This window comes from Haliaeetus albicilla, chromosome 16, assembly GCF_947461875.1.
Source record: "Haliaeetus albicilla chromosome 16, bHalAlb1.1, whole genome shotgun sequence".
NCBI classification, from domain to species: Eukaryota; Metazoa; Chordata; class Aves; order Accipitriformes; family Accipitridae; genus Haliaeetus; species Haliaeetus albicilla.
In genome coordinates this window covers 5,605,559-5,624,374 of record NC_091498.1, presented here as the reverse complement: position 1 = coordinate 5,624,374, position 18,816 = coordinate 5,605,559, and the positions used below count along the sequence as shown (strand labels likewise).

General features: G+C 43.0%; 1 protein-coding gene across 4 annotated transcripts in view; it reads left to right on the top strand.

Moving 5' to 3' along the window:
• The window catches only part of LOC104325631 (lethal(3)malignant brain tumor-like protein 3), a 52,838-nt gene extending 34,330 nt beyond the window's left edge, over positions 1 to 18,508 (top strand). For all 4 annotated transcript variants that reach the window (XM_069803356.1, XM_069803355.1, XM_069803353.1 and 1 more), the window contains 8 exons: positions 384 to 498; positions 613 to 712; positions 1,537 to 1,716; positions 3,098 to 3,229; positions 3,613 to 3,674; positions 6,114 to 6,280; positions 10,824 to 10,886; positions 14,254 to 18,508. In XM_069803356.1, coding sequence (XP_069659457.1) covers positions 384 to 498; positions 613 to 712; positions 1,537 to 1,716; positions 3,098 to 3,229; positions 3,613 to 3,674; positions 6,114 to 6,280; positions 10,824 to 10,886; positions 14,254 to 14,382 — 948 coding nt within the window. In that variant the 3' untranslated portion in view covers positions 14,383 to 18,508. The remainder of the gene's footprint in view (positions 1 to 383; positions 499 to 612; positions 713 to 1,536; positions 1,717 to 3,097; positions 3,230 to 3,612; positions 3,675 to 6,113; positions 6,281 to 10,823; positions 10,887 to 14,253) is intronic.
• Positions 18,509 to 18,816: the final 308 nt, after the last annotated feature.

Genomic DNA, 18,816 nt, shown 5'->3' with positions numbered 1-18,816 from the left:
TTCTAGCTTGATTACTGCAAAACTCACCAAACTTGTTGGCTTTTATGGTGTTTTGGGATCCTCAGAAAACAAAACAATTAAATAAGCAATTGTGTTTGCATGGATTTAGTCTTTGACTATATTGTGTGCTGGAGTACCCCATGGTCTGTGCTTTCTTGCAGACCCTGCGATTTGACTGTGTCACCAGAATTTGTTTTTTCTGTAAAACATAAGGGCAGGGGGCAGGAAAACAAAGAGTTTGTTTGAGCACAAAGGACGATTGTGCTTGACTGAAAGATTGAATGAATCATCCCCAAGCTGAGCAAGGTGAAACAAAGGGGGAAGTTAAAAGCTGAGTCATGTCCTTAACTGTATCTCTCACTGAGACTGTGTGCTTCTTTTAGATACATTTTGATGGTTGGGACCGTAATTATGATTTCTGGGTCGATGCAGACAGCCCTGATGTTCATCCAGTAGGCTGGTGTGCAAAAACTGGACATGCTTTGCAAGTCCCTCTAGGTAAAGTAGATGACATCATATTGTTATGTTGAATAATTTTCCTAAGTGAAGTCTGCTCTTCAGATGCAGGGAGTGTTTTACAAATCCGTTTAACTTTTTTCTTCTTATTACCAGGTGCTGTTGATCGAGTGGGAACAGTGGGACAAGCATGCCCTACTCCAGGCTGCCATGGTATTGGTCACGTCAGGGGACCACGATATGGAACACATTATACGTATGTATATGAGATCTTCTTATAAGGGTTCTGCCTGCAAGAGTCTGACTGCTGTCCATAATAATAATGCAGCAACAAGCACCTGCACTGCATTGAAATTATCTCAGGGTGTTTATTCTGGAGATAGTTATAACTGCAATTGCAGCTCCCTCTTGTGTCTAAATGTGCTGTTTCATCATAAATTCTGTTTATACCAGTATAATCATTACAACTGCTATGCAATCCAGCATAGATTAATTAACTCCAATTTCTACATTCCAGCATTACTGAAGGAGGTTTTTTGTAAAATAATATACCCAGGAAGAGCATGCAAGGAGGCAGTTAAAGAGGGAGAGAGTGTGGGTAGATGGTTAAAGTATAAGAGTGAGGAGAGCTAGCTCATGTTTTGTACTCTGCCTTTTGATTTCTTAAGGATTTTCTCTATTAAACTATTTTAAAGAGCAAGAAAACAAACTCGGGTGGGAGGTCTGAAGATCTGGCAGTATATAATGTGGTAAAGGGCTTTGAATTTTTTTGAGTGAAAGTTGCAGGACTCGTTTCATGAAATACTGTGCAGACAAGCAGGTTACAGAGGAAGAGCTCTTCTTGTTCTCTGAGGTGACTCTTTAAAAACATGACTTTGGTTTCTAATTCTGCCATGTAGTCCCCTGTTTTCCCGTACCTAAAATTGGGTAATAACATCTCCCTGTCTGTTTCTGGCCTCACTTTTTCTGAGTTTGTTGATGGATATGTCTGCCTGAGGCTGGTAAGACTATGTGACTTAAAAACATGCATCGTCATATCTCTCTTTTTTTTTTTTTTTGTCTTTTTTTTCTTTAATACAGGTTAGTTGGCTGCCCATATTCTGATGTGAACCTCAACAGAGAAAACTTGTTACAGGACCGCCTGAGTGGGGAGAGACCTTCCCCTAGCAATAGCATGCAGAAAGCCAAGAGGCTGGAAACTCCTGTCCCATTTCTGTTGGGAGCAGGAGAGTCTTCTCAGGAGGACTCTCCACAATCCAGGTGAGTTGAACCCTTTTCTTCGGCAGGTACTGGGGAGCAAAACCATTTTACAAGGCTGAAAGACACAGGAATTGGCTGAGAAGCAGCAGAGCATTGAGTTCATCTGTCTGTAATATTGACCCATGCCCCAGACACTCTTAACACAGAGCAGTGCACTTTTATACCCTCATATGCCTTAATAGGTTTCTTGATTCCTTAATCCTGCTGCTCTGGTCACATTCCAACAAAGGAAATTGCATTCTGTCTCCATAAATTTTTCCTTGCTGTTTCTATTTAAAATATATTCTTTTCCTTCATTTCCTGTCCTAAAACTGTCAAGCAAGGTTATTTTGCACTATTAAACTGAAGTGCAATCCACCCCAGAGTCGGCTGCATTACACTGGTAGGCGTAATGACTACATGTGTATCACTTGGCAAACAAGTTGAGCTCCTTCAGATTTTTTTTTTTTCCTTACATGAAAATCTTGGAATTGAGTAGCATTGAAGCAAACACTGTGTTAGTTCTTGGACTGCAGGAGGCAGTTAGAATGTGTGATGGGACAGACCTGGACATGAAGGCTTTTATTATTGTCACCTTTAGTGTATACGAATCCAGTCTCACTAGAGCAAACTCCAGCAACGCTTTTGGTCTTTGTTGTATATGACATCTTATATACCTTTTAAAGTTCATTTATTTGCTTAGATTTATAACATTTTCAAGATATATCTGGCCAGAAAAAAGGAAAACTTCTCTCCCCTCCCTGGCATACATGGCCAGAGTTTTACTCCTCCCATCCCAGAAATGCGCAGGCATCTCCATTTCCTAGTTTTAACATTGGAATTGATTGCGTTTCAGTGGCACCATTACCATAAAGCTCTCTCAGGAGCTTTGGGATTCTCCCAGAATAAATAGCATTCTAAAATTGTAATATCTTTCTATTCTTCTAAATATGTCATTTCCTGGTAGTGGGAGGTCTGTATTCAGTATGCAAATCTGATAACACTTTACTGCTTGTCCTTCCTTGGGCAACTGTGTAGCTCAATTTATGCATCAAGCTCAGTCATGGAGAGTCTTAAATGTTATCTGGAGGTATCAAGATTCAAAGATCTTAAATCTCTTGATTTCACCATAACACATAATTCAGTGGGTTTCTTGTAGCTGCTGGGATCACAGCTTCAGTCAACAGGGGCTGATTTATTTCACATAATCTCTCTCAATCCGCGCTGAAGAGTAAAAAATCACTTTGTACTGCGCCCGTGATGATGGTGGGGGAGAGGAAAGCTTCTACCACTAGGTGGTAGTTGTTGCTCTCACTTGCAAGGAGCAGCCAGCTTTGCTCTCCTGTGGGAAAAGGGAACAGAGGATATCAGCTTAGCTGCTATCATTTGTCTGTCTTTCTAGAAAATCTGCACAAGACAGTGAAAAGTCATGTCAAAGCAGTGTTCACAGTCTGTCGGAACAGTCTGAAAACAATCAAGAGAGAGACTGGGTAGAAGAGGATTCCTCTGCAGACATCAAAGCCAAACCAAAAAAGTAAATAAGACTTTTGTGATGTATTTTCATGCATTTACAGTTGTGTTTCTTGATGATGATGCTGTATTTGAAATACAGATGTAAATCATAACTTAGAACAGCCCAATTTGATCAGAGATTTGCAGCATAGGGTAAAATCTCCTCCCTTCCTCCCATTATTTTGGGCCCTCTCTTTCCTGGAGTAAACTCAAATCTGAGTTCTAGTCATGAATTTAATAGCACAGTTCTTAGCTTAGAGAGACGTGTCAAGGACAGAGCAGGGCTATTGCTTATTTTAAGAGGGAAAAGGTTTTGGTTCCTAAAAGTCCTATTAATCTCTGTATAGAGAAGAAGTTATATCAATTTGTGTATCTCTTGAAATGTTTTGTAATTGGTGCTTTCAGGCTTGGGTGCTCGCATGCCTATATAAAGTTCCAGCTGGTGAAACAGGAAAGCAATGGGAAAGGTTGGTTAAATTTTATTTCTTTTTCTATGCATGTGTGCATATATGTGCAATATACCACAGTCACAAGGAGCATTTAAAACTTTACAGCTTTTTTTGTCTTTGATTCCACAGTCAAGAGAAAGCAGATGCTGGAGGTGATGGTAATGGTAGTCTTTCTTCCTTTAAAATGAGGAGGAAGGGTAAAATTACTTAGAAGTGAAAGGTTTAATGCTTTGTAGAGTGAAGCCTCATATTTATTAACTGAAAAGACAAGCTTGCACCATCTCTTGTACCACTGCATACTCTTCTGAAGTGGCAAGGGTTTTTTGTTCCCCAGACAGTTGGTGACCATTCTGCTGACAGAGCCAGCAGAGGTGTCAAGGGAGACTTGCTCAAAACCTGGCAAATAGTTTAAGTTCCATCGGCTTCTTTCCTTAGACCCCCATGGGTTTTCAGAAACATAATCTGAATCATTTTGGGTGGTGACTTTTTTAAGGTTCGCCTGAGGATGAAAAAAACCAAAAAATTAAATGGAAAAACAATGTCTTTTTTTTTTCCTGGTACATGACAGGTTAAGTTTTAAGAGAAGCTTTCTGATATCACTTTAGCAAACCATATGCTTAACTTTCAGATTTACTATAAAAAGCCATTTCAGAGAACGGAGCTGACCAGGCTTTTAGGAGGATTTAACATGGTAATAAGTCTCCAATCAAAAATAGCTAAGCAGGCACAAACTGGGACAGGTGCCTAGCTTTTTTTTATTATTATTTTTTTTAATACTCATTTTTACCTAGTGCTGACTTCTGCAGTCAGAGCTGGAGAATTCTGCCAGCTATGAGCTACAGTTGCAGCTGGCAGGGAAAGCTGTCTGCTCTCCCTTTGCATTCACCTTAAACAGAATGATGGAAATCAGTGAAGGGAAGTTCTGCAATAATCCACTGACCTGTAATTTCATGATTACCCAGAGCTTTCATCTCATCTATATTTAAACTATTAGAACACAGCTTCCTTCTCAAAGGGAAAGTAATTTATTTAGATCGTGGTTTGGACGCTTACCCCTGAGGATTTGGGCTTAGTGAAGAAAAGGAGACAGTCTGTGATAGAAGCAGTGCCCACCCAGCAGGAACGTGGCAGTATGTAAAACCCTAGGCACGAATAGAGCTCCTGTGGCAGGGAGGTGGGGGCAAGGCTAGCTGCTGCCCCCGCCACCGGGGAGGTGGGGGAGGCAGGTGAGGAGTGACAGCCCTCCCAGGAGCAGTGTCCTGTGCCCTGTTGTCACCAGGAGTATCAGCTCCTGAACTGAGCAGTTCTTGCTCAGGCTTTATTTTTTTAAATCCTCTCTCTCTCTTTGGTCTCATTATTAGAAATACAGACCTGTATTTGATGCTGTCCCACATCCTTTAGGAGGTGGAGACGAGGTAATATGACACAGTGGGGGACAGGGGAGTGACGTCTCGCTAGATCAGGCTCTACCTCCAGCACTGCTTTCACTTAGGCTGGTGAGGAGCAGGCAAATCATGGAAATTTGCTTTTTCTTTATAATACTGTTTTGATTTGTGCTTTACACATAGCGACTGGCACACCCCACAGATACTAACACACCAGCCTACTAACAACTGTTTGTGCTAACACCGAGCAAGCTCGGCAGAGGCAAGCAGCAGCCGTACCAGCGCTGGGCATGCTGAACCTTTTTGAAAGCAGGAAGAAAATGGGAATTTTGTATGGTTGCCACGGGATGGCGCCGGGCAGCCTGTGCACCCTGTGCACACCCTGGCATGGTGGGGGGCGAGAGGACAGCACACATTAACCGCTGTAAACCAGAGGAATGTTTCCCATCTTGTTTCCATCTTCTGCTTCGCTTCCTGTTGTATAACCAGGCAAGTCCCTGTAGGACCATGACTCTGCACTACTCGAGTGATCTCATTAGGGAGGGGAGATTTCTTCCTTTTCTCGCCTTGATTTTTAAAGCTTCCATCACTTGACACATGAGGAGGGAGTTGATGTCTGGAGGTAACATGCAGCACTCCTGGCCTGGGAGGCTCTGGGGGAGACAGCAAGCTCAGGCCATCAGCTGGCACGCGTAGCACTCTTCGCAGGCTGGCTACAGCTGTGAGCTGGAATGATGCCATTAGTTTCCAGCTGAAGATTCTGTTACCAGAACTCCTCCACCTTGTCAATAAAATGCTGCAAACATCTTTTCTGTTAGCAGCATGACATCATTTTCCAGAGAAGAAGCTGACGATAAAGCCTCCAGCCTGGCAATCTTATCTTTTTTTTCTTTCTCCTTCTCAGGAGGGTGGAAAGAACGCCCTCAAAGCTCAGCGTGCCATGCAGTAGCCGTGCCTGGCTGTCTGCTCACCCTGCCTTGCTTTTCCCTCCTGAGTGTGACCCTTCCTCCTGCTTTGTTGTAATTGCTCCTGCTTGAAGCCTCACTCTGACTTGTGTCGCTTCCTTTTCCAGACCCTGATTTGGATCTCCAGCAGGCCCTCCACCAGTCCATCTTCATGCCTTCCCTGGCCTCTAACCCGACCCACCGCCTCCATCTTTGCTGGGAGCAGCACTGCAAGCTCTTGCCAGAGGTCTCGGGCCTCACAGCCAAACACGTGGCCAAATGGACTGTGGAAGAGGTGAGTTACCTGTTCCCTCTTCTGCTCTCTTGGGGTGCAGGAATGCCAGAGCCCTCCTCTTCTGGAGTGCTCATTGGAAGACATCTTTATTTTCTTTCCTTTCCTAGGCAATGCTTTTCTGTTTGCTTTGCATATGCTGTAGCTGACTCAGCTAGAAGTTATACCCAAGTCCCTTTATAAGGGAGGGGAAGGATCCCTGTTAACCCTCTGGTGTCCACAGCTTATTTCCCTGAATAGGATTCCCTCCCTTCCTTTGTTTATTTACCTCTTGATCTTTTAGTCCTCAGGCCTGAAACATGAATCTGACAGCAGATTCTGTTTCTCTCTGATCTCCCTCCCCCTCTCTTGTGACTTTGCTGCTGATTCACTTCTACGTTGCAGATAATTCCAAACTGCACTGTGCATGCCCACTCCTCCTTCATCTCCCTGCCTGATTCCCCTGGAACAAAACTGCCCACAGCCTGACCTGATTTCTGACAGAGGTAGCTGTGCAGCTGGGGATATGTCTCTGCAGTCCTAGCTCTTGAGATGTCTCCTGTAATTAGGTGGCATGTGAAAAAGCCGGTGTCTTTTGTGTGCCGAGTAGTTGGTTTTTGCCTCAATGCCTTGGGCATAAATAATATTTGTATCTCCACTTGAGAAGTGGTGACAATTCGGATCCTGGCGCTTGATCGCAGGCCATTTAATTCGAGAGAAATGTGCTGTAATGTTATGCCTGCAAGTATGTACGTAATCTGCAAAGCAGGAAAAAGGTGCTGTTCTTCATGCTGCATAGAGGATCTTCAGAGACTTTTAGAAAGTGCATTTTCCCAAAGTACCTCTTACATCAAATAAATGCAATCTTGACTTTGCTCTTCATGCTGGAAGACTGCTAGGAGGCTGGTGGGATTGCAGTCTCACAGGAGACAGGAACCACAGCAATTGTGAGGGGGATAGAGCAATTGGTGTTGCTGTTTTAAAACTTGGTCCTTTTTTTTGTTGGGGTTTTTTGGGGTAATGAAAATGTGTTTGAATTAAATCCATAGCAAGGAAGAAAAAAATATCTCTGAAAGATTGTTCATACCCTTCTTTTGAGAAAGCTTCCAATGATTTTTCCAAAAGGTTTTCTAGAAAATCAGTAAAGGCAGAAGTAGTTAATCCTCTGATGTGAAAATCAGAATCTCTTTCTTTTGGACAAAATATGGAGGCTGGTTCATGGAAGAACAGAGTCAGGATACAAGCCAAATAAAATTTGTCTTTTGCAGTTGACCTTTAAAGCAACTGCTGGGTAAATTTAACTGGGATATTAGTTTGATGAGTGTAAGCAGGGACCACAGGGCATGAATGCAGGGCACTCTGGATATAGTGATTCAGACCCCAGAATACACTGAACTGTGCTCTGTCCTGCAGCCTGAAACAACTGATGAAGTTTCGACTGCCAGTAGGAGTGTGAATGGCACATTAAAAAGATCAGCTGCAGCACCACAATGGACTGGCTAAAGTCATTACAGGCTTTGTCTTGAATTTCAGTAAAGTGAATCTGGTTTTGCAAATTATGTTCGTCACAGATTCCCATAGGAATCAATTTGGCCTCTGTATGAGCACTTGCAGGATCAGCATGTGCAGTGAAATGTAGCCGGAGGTCTGGAAGATGAAAGCAGCAGGACTTTCTGTGTTTTAGTGAGTCCAGAGTAGATTTGATCTGTCGGCATTTGGGCTCCTAACATCTTCCTACAGGGCAAACATTTGCCTTTGGGTTGTACTTTGAACTCTGCTGCACAAAAGAGGCCATTCTGCTGATCTGAAACAAGAGCAATGGGGGTGTAAAATTCTCCTTTGGTTTCAGACTGAAGAACTGTTTTTATTTTATAAAAAACACATTAAGGAAAAAAATGTTGCTTTAATTCTCTGTTGGTTGAGAACAGCTGAAATGGCAGAGCAGCAGCAGTATTTAGGGGCCTTCAAGCTAAGAAACTCTTGGTAACACTGAACAATCAACAAGAGTAGTTACTTTAATACAGCTTTGTTATTTATTGAAAGCTTCCTGTCATGTTTTCAGAGCACAGCTAGTGAAGGATATTGAATCACAGAAGAACATTAGTATGTGCTAGAGTTGTATTGTTCACTAGTTAATCCTGCATCAGAAGCTAATACCTTGTGGGGGGACTGTCCTTGTGCTAATTGCTTGTGTGTTACTAAATCCCAGTTAAACTCAGCCTCTCTCTGCATAGTCTCATGAGGTGTTGTCAGTTCTGCTATAGCTTGATGTTAAAGGAGTGCTGTATGAGGCTACCTTCCAACTTTACCAAAAAGGTACACCAATACTGTGCTGATTTCAATATATCACACACAGCTGGGGTTGTGTCAGCACCTTCCATATGGGTTGCACAGAGTTTCTAAGGTGTTCTCAGAATTACATAAAGCTCTTTTTCAACCCCCTTCCCTTTACCAACATGTAGTCGTAGTGTAAGAAGCTTCCACCAGATAGTTCTGTGAGCACTGAGGTTGTTGCCAGCCAGAAGGGCAGGCAGGCATTCACCTCCTCAAAGGAAAAGCCCTGATCTGCCCCATGCCACTGTGCTCCGAACCTGTCTGACACCTCTCCCACCCTCATCTTGAGCCCCTCCAGCCTTACCCTTTCCCTTGGTTCATGGCTTCACTGCCACCATTGTGGGGCTGTGCTGGTTTCCTCTAGCCCATGGTGTTACTGTGTTTTGGCCTTGTGCACCCAAACCTCCTTTGTCCCTCAACTGCCACGTCTTTGTCTGGGGACTCTCCTCCCCCAGCAGTGATGGGCCAGGCAGGTCACTGCAGCTCAGTGGAACCCAGGGTCTGGCTCACATGCTGGGGACCTTCTCTCCTGTATTCTCGTCTTGCATCCTGCTTCCCTCTCTTTTCTCCATTTCTGGTAAACTGCAGGGCTCCTGTTTGTTTAAAAGGCCGCTCTTGCGGCAAAGAGTGCTTGCAGTGTTTGTACAAATTACTTCTGGGACAGATCAAAGGCCCGTCACTCAGTGTCAGTGACAATAGCCAGCGGCAATTGTGCAGGGAAGGACGCAGGAGCAAGGCAAGCTCAGACCATTCCCCAGAGATTTCTACCAGCCTCTCAATACCATAGACACTAAAGGGCACTTATCGTTTTGCCCCGAGGGGTCCAACTGTCTCCTAAATTCTGGAAGGTACTAGACCCTGCAGAAGGATTTTCATTTGTTTTTTAATTGTAAGGAGGTGGGGGGATTCAAAAGGAAAGTAGTATTTTGTTATTTGTTTATAATAGGAGTCTGCACTTCTACAGAAGAAAATGTGGAGTCATTGCCCCATGTGGATTTTAGGGGTTACCTTTAAAATGGAGCTGTTCCTACTAGCAGAAGATAAGGGCAAAACATGAGAGGGATGCTCTGCTTTCAGATTACATAACAGAAACAACGGGAGTCAGAGCTGTTCACCAAAAATCAGCTTCTGCCAGGGTAGAGCAAAACCAGAGGGCATGCTGACAGCTCCATTCCTGCGTGGTCGGAACTGGGGGAAGGGAATGAATATTAGTCAAGTGGTAGGATCAGCTGGAGATGCAATGACATGATTTAGGAGAGAATCTGACAATCCTGAGTTAAAGGGAAGCTTGTATTTGACAGTGACCCCTCCTAATTGTTTGTCTGTTTGTGTTTGTGGAAGAAATGTCACATCTGTAATAACTCAAATGAATATGCCTGATAAAACAGAGCTGTTCCTGCAAGGGAGCATCCAATTAGCATGAGATGTTTGATCTGATTATGCCTCAATATACAAATCTTCTATGAACCAGTGAAGCTACAGCTGGAGAAGACAATACATATTAAGTCATCTTCCACTGCATTCAGGACTGCTTCTCGCACTGCTTAGTGTTATATAATGTAGTCCAAGGGCTGCTAGCATGTCACTGCGGTGATTATTCCAAATGTTAACAGATTTCCTGCTTGGAAAGGTTTTTCCCTAATGTGAAATGTAAAATTTTTACTCGTTTAATCCTGTTGGTTCCATGGATCCCGTGCACCCACCATGGATTAAATAAAACCAAAACTCCTTTCCTTCCCAGCTCTTCTGCCTTCTCTGTGTCGGTAAACCAGCAGTACTCATTCGGTTATCTTGTCTCTTAAAGGCATGTCATCATGGGAAACTGTCTAAATCCTTTTTTCTTTTTAATTTTATTTTCCAGCAATACCATAGAGAAAGTGAAGTTGTGGATGGGTTTAAAATAGTATAGCCATATATGTCTTTTTAATCTGTAGAAATATTTTTGATATTTTATAAAGATCCTAAAATGGAGAAACTAGACTTTTATGGAAGGATACATGGTCAAAAGGCAATACGGAAAGTATTATAGGTAATCAGAATATGCTTTGCAGGGTTGTTGCAGCAACAACCCAGTAATGTTTTTCATATATATCCTTCATTAATGGGAGAGTTGTAAGTACTAAAGTTCTAAAAACTCTGGCATATAGAACTCTCATACAGAAATAAGACGTTTTTGCTTGGTGATGCCCCATTTTAATCGTCCATGTTGCTGTTTTCTCAAATGTAATTTCAGGTGGTAAGCTTTATCCAGCGTTTACCTGGTTGCAAGGAACAAGCATCTGTTTTCAGGGAAGAGGTAAGTCAAGTCTGCCCAAATCCTGTGCCATGCCACTGGCTGGTCTGATGGCAGTGAGGTGGTTTTGTACCCCATCACTCTGGAGTTACAGTGCAGATAGCATAGACATGCTCTGACTTGTCATTAAAGAGCCTGTGGCATTTAGGAGGCAGCTTCAGCATCGAGCTGAATTCCAGCATGGCTAATTGCATTCTGCTGCTTTAAATTTCCCCTGCAGTTCCAATCACTGAGCTTATGCTTAACATCCTGTCTTGGACTATTGTGTAGTGGGTTTGGCATCGTTATAAAGATGTCCTGTTGGAATGGTGGAATGAAGATCTCATCTGCTCCCTCAAACGAGCACATATGCCTGCTTCTCTTGGTGAGGCTGGCAGTCATAGGGTTTCCCAGGAATCACTGGCTTGCCCCATGGGCTGAGGTGAGAGCAGGAGGGGAACCTTTCCTTGAACAAGCAGTGGTTGGGCAATCAGAGCATCTCCTGCATGCAGCGTGTCCTGTCATCGCTGCCAGGTGCTGGGCTGGACTTGTTCCCTGTTTGTGATGCTTTCACCATGGCTTCTCGGAAACCTCAGCTGGCGCAGGATATGGCTGTCCTGGTTTTTAGCGCACTTCTTTGCATGGATCATAGACACTTAGTCTCTGTTGAGTGCTTTGGCTTCCAGTTACATTGCAGGTATGACTTGGAGGTTCTTTATGAGCCCCTGATTAATTTGCACAGACATACCTCCCCTTCTATCATCACAGCTCTACAGCTCTGATTGTAAGAGCTTGAGGGAAGGGGCTGTACCTTCTCTGTTCTGTGCGGCACTGAGTGCACCCTCTGGACCAAGGAAAAGCATTGCACATTGTAGCGACTGTAAAGGGCAGGTTTTTAATAGATGACTGCTCCCCAGAGCTGGCTTCCTTTCAGGATGAATCAGGCTGTAGTGCATTTTATGGGATATATGTATTTGTATTTTGTTTTCCCTTATTTTAAAAACACCCACTCACACAAAATAAAAAGCAAAAGAAATGGAGGCTTGCACAAAGCACTGTTCACAATGTAACAATATAGTGGACTACTGTTTAATTGAATATAGTGGGAATGATGAAATTTATTCGAATGAACCAATCTTTCAGTGTAGCTGAGTGTAAAAGGTATGTCCTGATTTCTAGCAAAGATGCATTCAGAGGTGAGAAAAAAAGATGTAACTAGCAAATCTTCTAATGAATCCAACCATTCACAATGTATTTTATTTCTTCTAGCCGTAATTTAAACGGGTCCTGAACACAGTGACTGCTTTCTGGTTCAGAGAGCAGCATAGCCATGTTCTATTTTAATACCTTACTTTCTGCAGCCTCAAAGTATGATTCCCTATGCCAAATGAGAGGGGCTCGGGTAGTTTTTCAGGTTTATGCTCAAACCAAATTGTCAGTTTGAAATTAAAACCCTTTTAGCAGTTTGGCTTTGGCCAGAATTCAGGTGTGAGTGACGGGACTGCTGAACTCCACCCGCGTTGTTCATTAGCTGTAATCAGGCCTCTGAGTGCTCACCGTTCAGGATAAATAAATCCCTTGCAGACTTCTCTTGGCGGGGGGGAGAGGGATAAGTTGCTGCTTACATTAGGAATGAAGAGAACAAATTGTGCACAGAATTTTAAAAACCATCCAAATAAGATGGAACAAAGAAATGAATAATAAAGCACAGGCACTGATACTGTGCTTGTTCTAGGTCCAGTTCAGGGAAGGTCTGTTTAAAATAAGCATCTTTGAGGCAATGCAGTGAAAATGAAGCATAGTAATAATGCTGGACACAAAACCATTTTGAAATGTAGGACTGTTTTCCAGCAGTTTTCTGCTAGTCTTGACTCTGTATTATTTAATTTAAGCAGCAGTCCATTTGTTTCAAGATATTTTTAACATGTTCATTGCAGTAGTGTAGACTCTAGGCAGCTTGCAAATAAGATTCGGGGACATTGTGTGGCCAATCATCTGTGGGCTGGGAGCACTGCTGTCATTTCCAGTGTACATACTGAGAGGTTAAGTAACTTGCTAACGGTCTCTTGTGTGGTTAGAGAGGGGGAAATCAAATCTCCTGGCTCCCAGCTCTTTGCTTTAATTATATGTTTGTCCAAGTTTATTCAATGTGTCCTCTTCCACCAGTCGTTACTGTCCAAGTTAGGAAGACTACAGAAATAGAACAATTGTTATTCTGGATGAGTTGAGTGTCCGGTGTTGTCTGCTGCACTGGTGAACATCAACTGAGAGGATGAGATGCTGTCAGTCTCTGTAAATGGACTTTAACGGAATAACTTAGGGAGACACATATTGTTTGTCTGTGTCCATTAATCTTTGGCTTCTTCCCTGCAGCAGTTGAGGTTTATATTAATTATATCTGTGTTGTCTCTGCGGATGTTCTTGTAAACCTAACTAAATTTTTAACCTCTTCTTAAAATAATATGTTATGATTTCACTTGCTGCTACCTAAAGCATCCTGTATTTTCACAAGGTAGTATGTTTTTCACTTGCTTACTTTGAATTGCTGATGGATTAGGAGAGTGTGTGTGTAAATTCAGACAGATTACATGTCTTTTCTATGCCTTGTTCTATATAGCACATGATCTCTTTTACCATGTGCTAAGCCCATTTAGTGTCATTGAAAACGATTTCACAATAGCCGCCTGTTTCTCCTTTAAACAGAGACTTGTTGTCTATGGGCAGAGTACATCCTAGCTGTGAGAGTAGCCAGATGTTCACATCTCAGGAATCTTTCTCATCTGTAAGGTTTTTTGCAGAGTTGACCAAAAAAAGCAGGGAAAAAAAAGGGTGTTTGGCTTTAAATTTTACCCTGAACAGCTTAACAGGGGTTGAAGAGTCTATGCAATGACAGTATGTAATGAATGCACTAGGAAATGGTGATTTTATATTTCTAATCATTGTAAATCAGTGTAATATATTAATTCTTGGATAGCCGCCTCCTGAAGACTTGCGTTCTAGATTTCCTGATCTAATTTCTGGCCACAGATTGTGAATAGGCCTTAGGATTTTTGACAGTTGCTGGCTTTTTAGAGCAATTATAGTGAATATAAAGTCTAATGAAGCATCTTCCTCATGGTCTCTCCATAAGCCTTGTCCACACTCAGACTTCTCTATTTCTAGAAAAAGGGCTGCCAGATGAGGTCTGAGACCCTTGGAAAGGGCAGCATGCCTGGGAACCTCACAGGGATGTGGGTGCCAGAACTAGGGAGAAATACAAGGTTTCAGTCTTTGGACCTGTGTTCGTACTTTCATTCCTCAAACTACATTGTTTAACTGAACGACCAGAAGTGAGAATCCTGTCTATCTCTTGATGTTAATCTTTATCTTATTTTGTGTTTCCAACCTCTAGCAGATAGATGGTGAGGCCTTCCTGCTCCTGAACCAGAGCGACATAGTTAAAATACTCAGTATCAAGCTGGGTCCTGCCCTGAAGATCTACAATGCCATTCTCATGTTCAAGTCTGCAGAAGACAACTGAGAAGAGCCCTTCAGCAGAGTCCACAAGGAATTGACAGGGAACGGATATTCAACTGAGAGCATGACAACGTGCCGAACAGGCAAATTGGGACTCAGATATATTTTAAGTAGAACTTACTAAAAATATTTTGAGGACATAAAAATCCTGCCACAGTCTGGAATATGGGGCAGCTTCACTTCCAAGAAGAGGATATTATTATATTTTGTAATTGAATTTGGTTTTGATATATCAATCTCTTTTTGAGATCTAGAAGAAACCTCCGGTTATAAGGGGAATCCAGGGTAATGTTGGTGGAGCTGCAATAGCAAGAAGAAAGCTATGAGTAAAATGACTGCTGTGTCCAATGATAGTGCCTGAAAGAGAGACTGAGTTATCACCAGCATGTTTAATATATTCTGTATGTATAAAAACTCTGAGAAAAGAGAGTAGGAAAAAGATGCACTTCAGAGCAACTTACCTGTATCCTTCAATGCTGTGACTCAAGACCTGACCTTTTCAGGACTGATTTTTAAATTCCAATTTCACTTACTGATCCTAGTTGTTCTAATACCCTTGGCTACTTGGGCTGCTTACACTGCAGCAGAAAGGTAGCACGGGCAAAGGGTTTCCATCAGTGATGGCTTGCATTGTTTCTGGTAACAAGCAAAATGTTCTCGTTCATGTCACCGGAGAGCGGGAAGCAAGCCCTGTGTAGATCACCTTTGGGTAGAGAAAGATCTCTCATAAAGATATTTCCCACAGGAGACAAAGATAAATATTTTAGCTGTAATTCTCCCATCAGTGCTTTTGTGCAACTGCTGTCTAGACCAGGAACATCTTAGGGCAAAATGGCACAATCAGGAGCACTTGGGAATTTGATGGGTTCATTCTTGTCCTCTCCACTGTCAGCCAAATGCTAGGAATATGAGTTGGAAACCCAGCAGTGGCCAGCATATGCATACAGATGCAAACAGATTTCCTAGAAACAATTTGCTTTTATTTTTGAACGATCAAAACTCCTGAATGCTTAGTGGTTTAGACTTTTCAGCCTCCAGGTGGACTTTGGTCTATTCTACCCAGGAGTCAGTGTGCTGTAGCAGCAGGGCACTGACTCCCCTGCCTCTCTAGTGGCAAGGCAGGCAAAGCACACAGGGAAATTTGGCTGGAGGGGAACTGGGGTTTAAACAGACAGCAAAATGAGGTACGAATTACTTCTCAAAAGAGAGAGCTCATCTACGTCAGGAAGGAAGCAAAGCTTGTGGCTGTGTTCCTGTGCATGCAGTCTGTGCTCTCCTGGCAGGAGGGGAGCATGAGTATTTCCTGCTCTGCTCAAAGTCAGAGCATAGTTTTATGAACATGCACATGGGACTGCGATGTCCTGGATGGGGGATTTCCACACCATTACTTCCAGAGCTGTCCTATTACAATGGAAGCCCTGGGAGAAGCAGTGAGTCGTGCTAGGGCTCTGCTCAGTGTTACAATTTGTGCCTGGCAGCATGCTAGCTCGTGACTCTTCCTCTGGCCACTCTCCCTGATAGCTACTTGGCTGTTCTGGAGTTTAGCTAGAACCATCTTAGCTAGGGAAGCCTTTTCACCCTTGATTCAGAGCTGCCAGGTTAAATCCTGTGTGGATGAACCCTTCCAAGCACTGTAAGGGTGTTTACATGATGTTGCCGAAGGCAGGTGTGCCATCAGCCTCTGCCAAGGGTTGCATGAATTTCTCGGGGTGCTGCATGATGAGATGTGATCCATCTCTAGGCACCTCAAACTCCCTCCTGTAATTGGCATCTTTGTCACCAGTGTTGTTGCCATAGTCCCAGCCCTGCTGCTTCAAGAGCTGTTGGGAACAGAATGAACATGCTGTCCATGACAGTGTGGTGACGCAAGGAACGCACTTGGTCTTCCTTCCCTAATCACTCCATGTCCTTTGTCCAACCTTCCAGCTGCTGAGAAGGTCCTTGTGACTTGCTTAAAGTAGTAAGTTCCTTAAAACTGTAAATAGAGCAGAATCCACACCACTGAAGCCATTCAGTCCTGGATTAATATATAGAGCAATTTGTCTCCATACTTTCTATTTTTATATAAGATGTTAAGGAGTTTAAGCCTTCCACAGAGAAGACATAGGGTTGTGGGATATTTAATAGCTGAAACAGTAAATATCAGCCAGGCAACTGCAGGAGAATAATTTAATGCAGTGTTAAGGACTAGACAAGATAGGAATTTAATTTATTAAAATACATTTTTAGTATGATAACCAGGATATTCACCAAAGAGTCACATTCCTTTGTCCCACTCTGCGCATCCGGCGTCAGTGTAGACTTGAATTGTAAGTGGCATGTCCTGGACTCTGACACAACTCGCCTTCTAGGCAAAGCAAAATTGTTTCCTGACAACTGGAGCAGAGGATCTGTAGCTGGACTGTGTTGTTCCTGGCTCTTCACCGACTTGCTAAATAACCCTGAGCCCTTCTTTGCTCCAGTTTCCCCCGCTGTGACACCCAGCCAGATGGGGTGAGTGCAGTTTCACCTTGCTCTTGTTTCTAGCAAGCAGGTCCTGCCAGATTTTCTGTTTTACCTCCTTCCTTTGGGAAACTGAGTTGGGGGACAGCAGATTGCCTCCAGCAATAAAACAAAATATAATATTATTTCATCTCTTTTACTATATATAGATAGAGAATGAAGAGAATTGGTGAAACAAGCAATGAGATGCTAGTCACTGAAATTATTCAAACAGAAGAGAAATCTTTAATCCTAGAGGCTTCCAAGCCAGCTGGATCAAAGACGAAAATGTGTACTTGGAGTTTGTTCAGTGACAGCAAGAGTAGTGCTTTCAGCAAGAAGGAAGGAGGAACCCTTTTAGGGATAGAAGAAGGAGGAATGTGCTTCTTGTGCCTTTTTTTGTAATCTGATAATTGTCTTTGCAGAGCAAGCAAGAATGTGCGCATATCTATTACTGACTCCTTTTCCAAATATAGCTATATTCTAATAAATTCAAGCAACTTCACAATAACATCAGGGCAAAAAGATTTCCAGTGTCTTCACTGGACCCATTTAAAATTCCCTAATATTTACAAGACAGAAAAACAACTAAACCAGCTCATCTTTTAGCCCCATAACTTAGGAATTTGTTAGTTGCTGATGCCATTTCACTTGCATCGGGGAGTGCCACTTTCACGTGTGGTTTGGTGACTTGTTTCTGCTGCCAGACTCTGCCTGTACAAACTCAGCTCTGCCTTTTCCCAGTCCTGATCGAGGCCTGTGTCAAGGCGAGGGGTCTGCAGATGCCTTTGACTCTCTAATGCCTTGTTGTCTAATTTGAAACATGCACTTTGAAGCAGAAAGCCGAAAGTTGTAGCTCTGTGGTGAACAAAGCTGAAACTGGTTAATGCCACCTGGTTTTAGGAGGCTTTCATTGTCTGCTAAATGTCAGCAGAAACCAGCTGTTGGCCCAGCTGAACCCAGAAGTCACTTAGAAATGTAAATATATTACTTAGAAGCAACCCGGAGCTGTGACAACTTCCTGTGGGCCAGCAGTGCAATTGGGAGGTTTCAGTTCTCAGTTAAAATGAATCTCGTTCCTGGTTATCTTTTTGTTCCTGTATCCCTGGTTTTGAAATCCAAAATGATCAAATTTTTCTCTTTTTCTCCTTGGTAGAGAGTCCTGTTAAAATTTTTCTGTGCCATCACCAACCATCATCCTTGTAATCCAGTAGCAGCAAATTTCTGCTCTGGGTAATGAATCACATTAAAGTTGGACAGAAGCATTTGGCAACACTGATAGCAAAACTCTACAACCAAAGGAGAAAAAAAAAAAAACATTCAGCCCAGGGGATAAGCTAGTTCAGCTGTAGAAGATTTCCTGCCTGCTACTTTCATGCCCTGCTTAGGGATTTATACTACAGAAAGCTTTAAAGTTTTTGACATCCTCTCCATCATGTGATGAGCTAGCTTATTTTTGAAATTCCTATTCCTTGAACTGGAAACACGTGCAGGGGAAGGGAGTGTGCGCCCGTTTTCTCGGTTCAGCCTCTGAAATGTTTGCCTGTTTTAAACCAAACAAATACTTGAGCTTTCTGACACTAGCCATGACGTTGCACTCCACCGATGCTTTCTTCTGGAAATGTGAATAAAATTAATATAAATTCAAACCTGACTTGATCCTTCCGTGTTTGGGTCTGACCCTGGCACGTGCTCGCAGAGAAGCTGGGCTGGCTTGCTGCCCTGAAGGCCTGTCACTGGGGTGGCTTGGTCATCGCAGAGATTTGTCCCCTTGTTTTCCTCCCCCTAAACCTGGCAATCAAAATGCGGGCGGCATTTTCATCTTTCATCTCTTTCATCAGGCAGAGCAAAGCCAAATATTTGAGCTCTCCTTGATTTGTACACAGGACAGCATCAGCCTTGGCCAGCTTCATCCACTGAGGCTGTGCCTAATCCCCCAATTCCTTGCTGTCCTCTG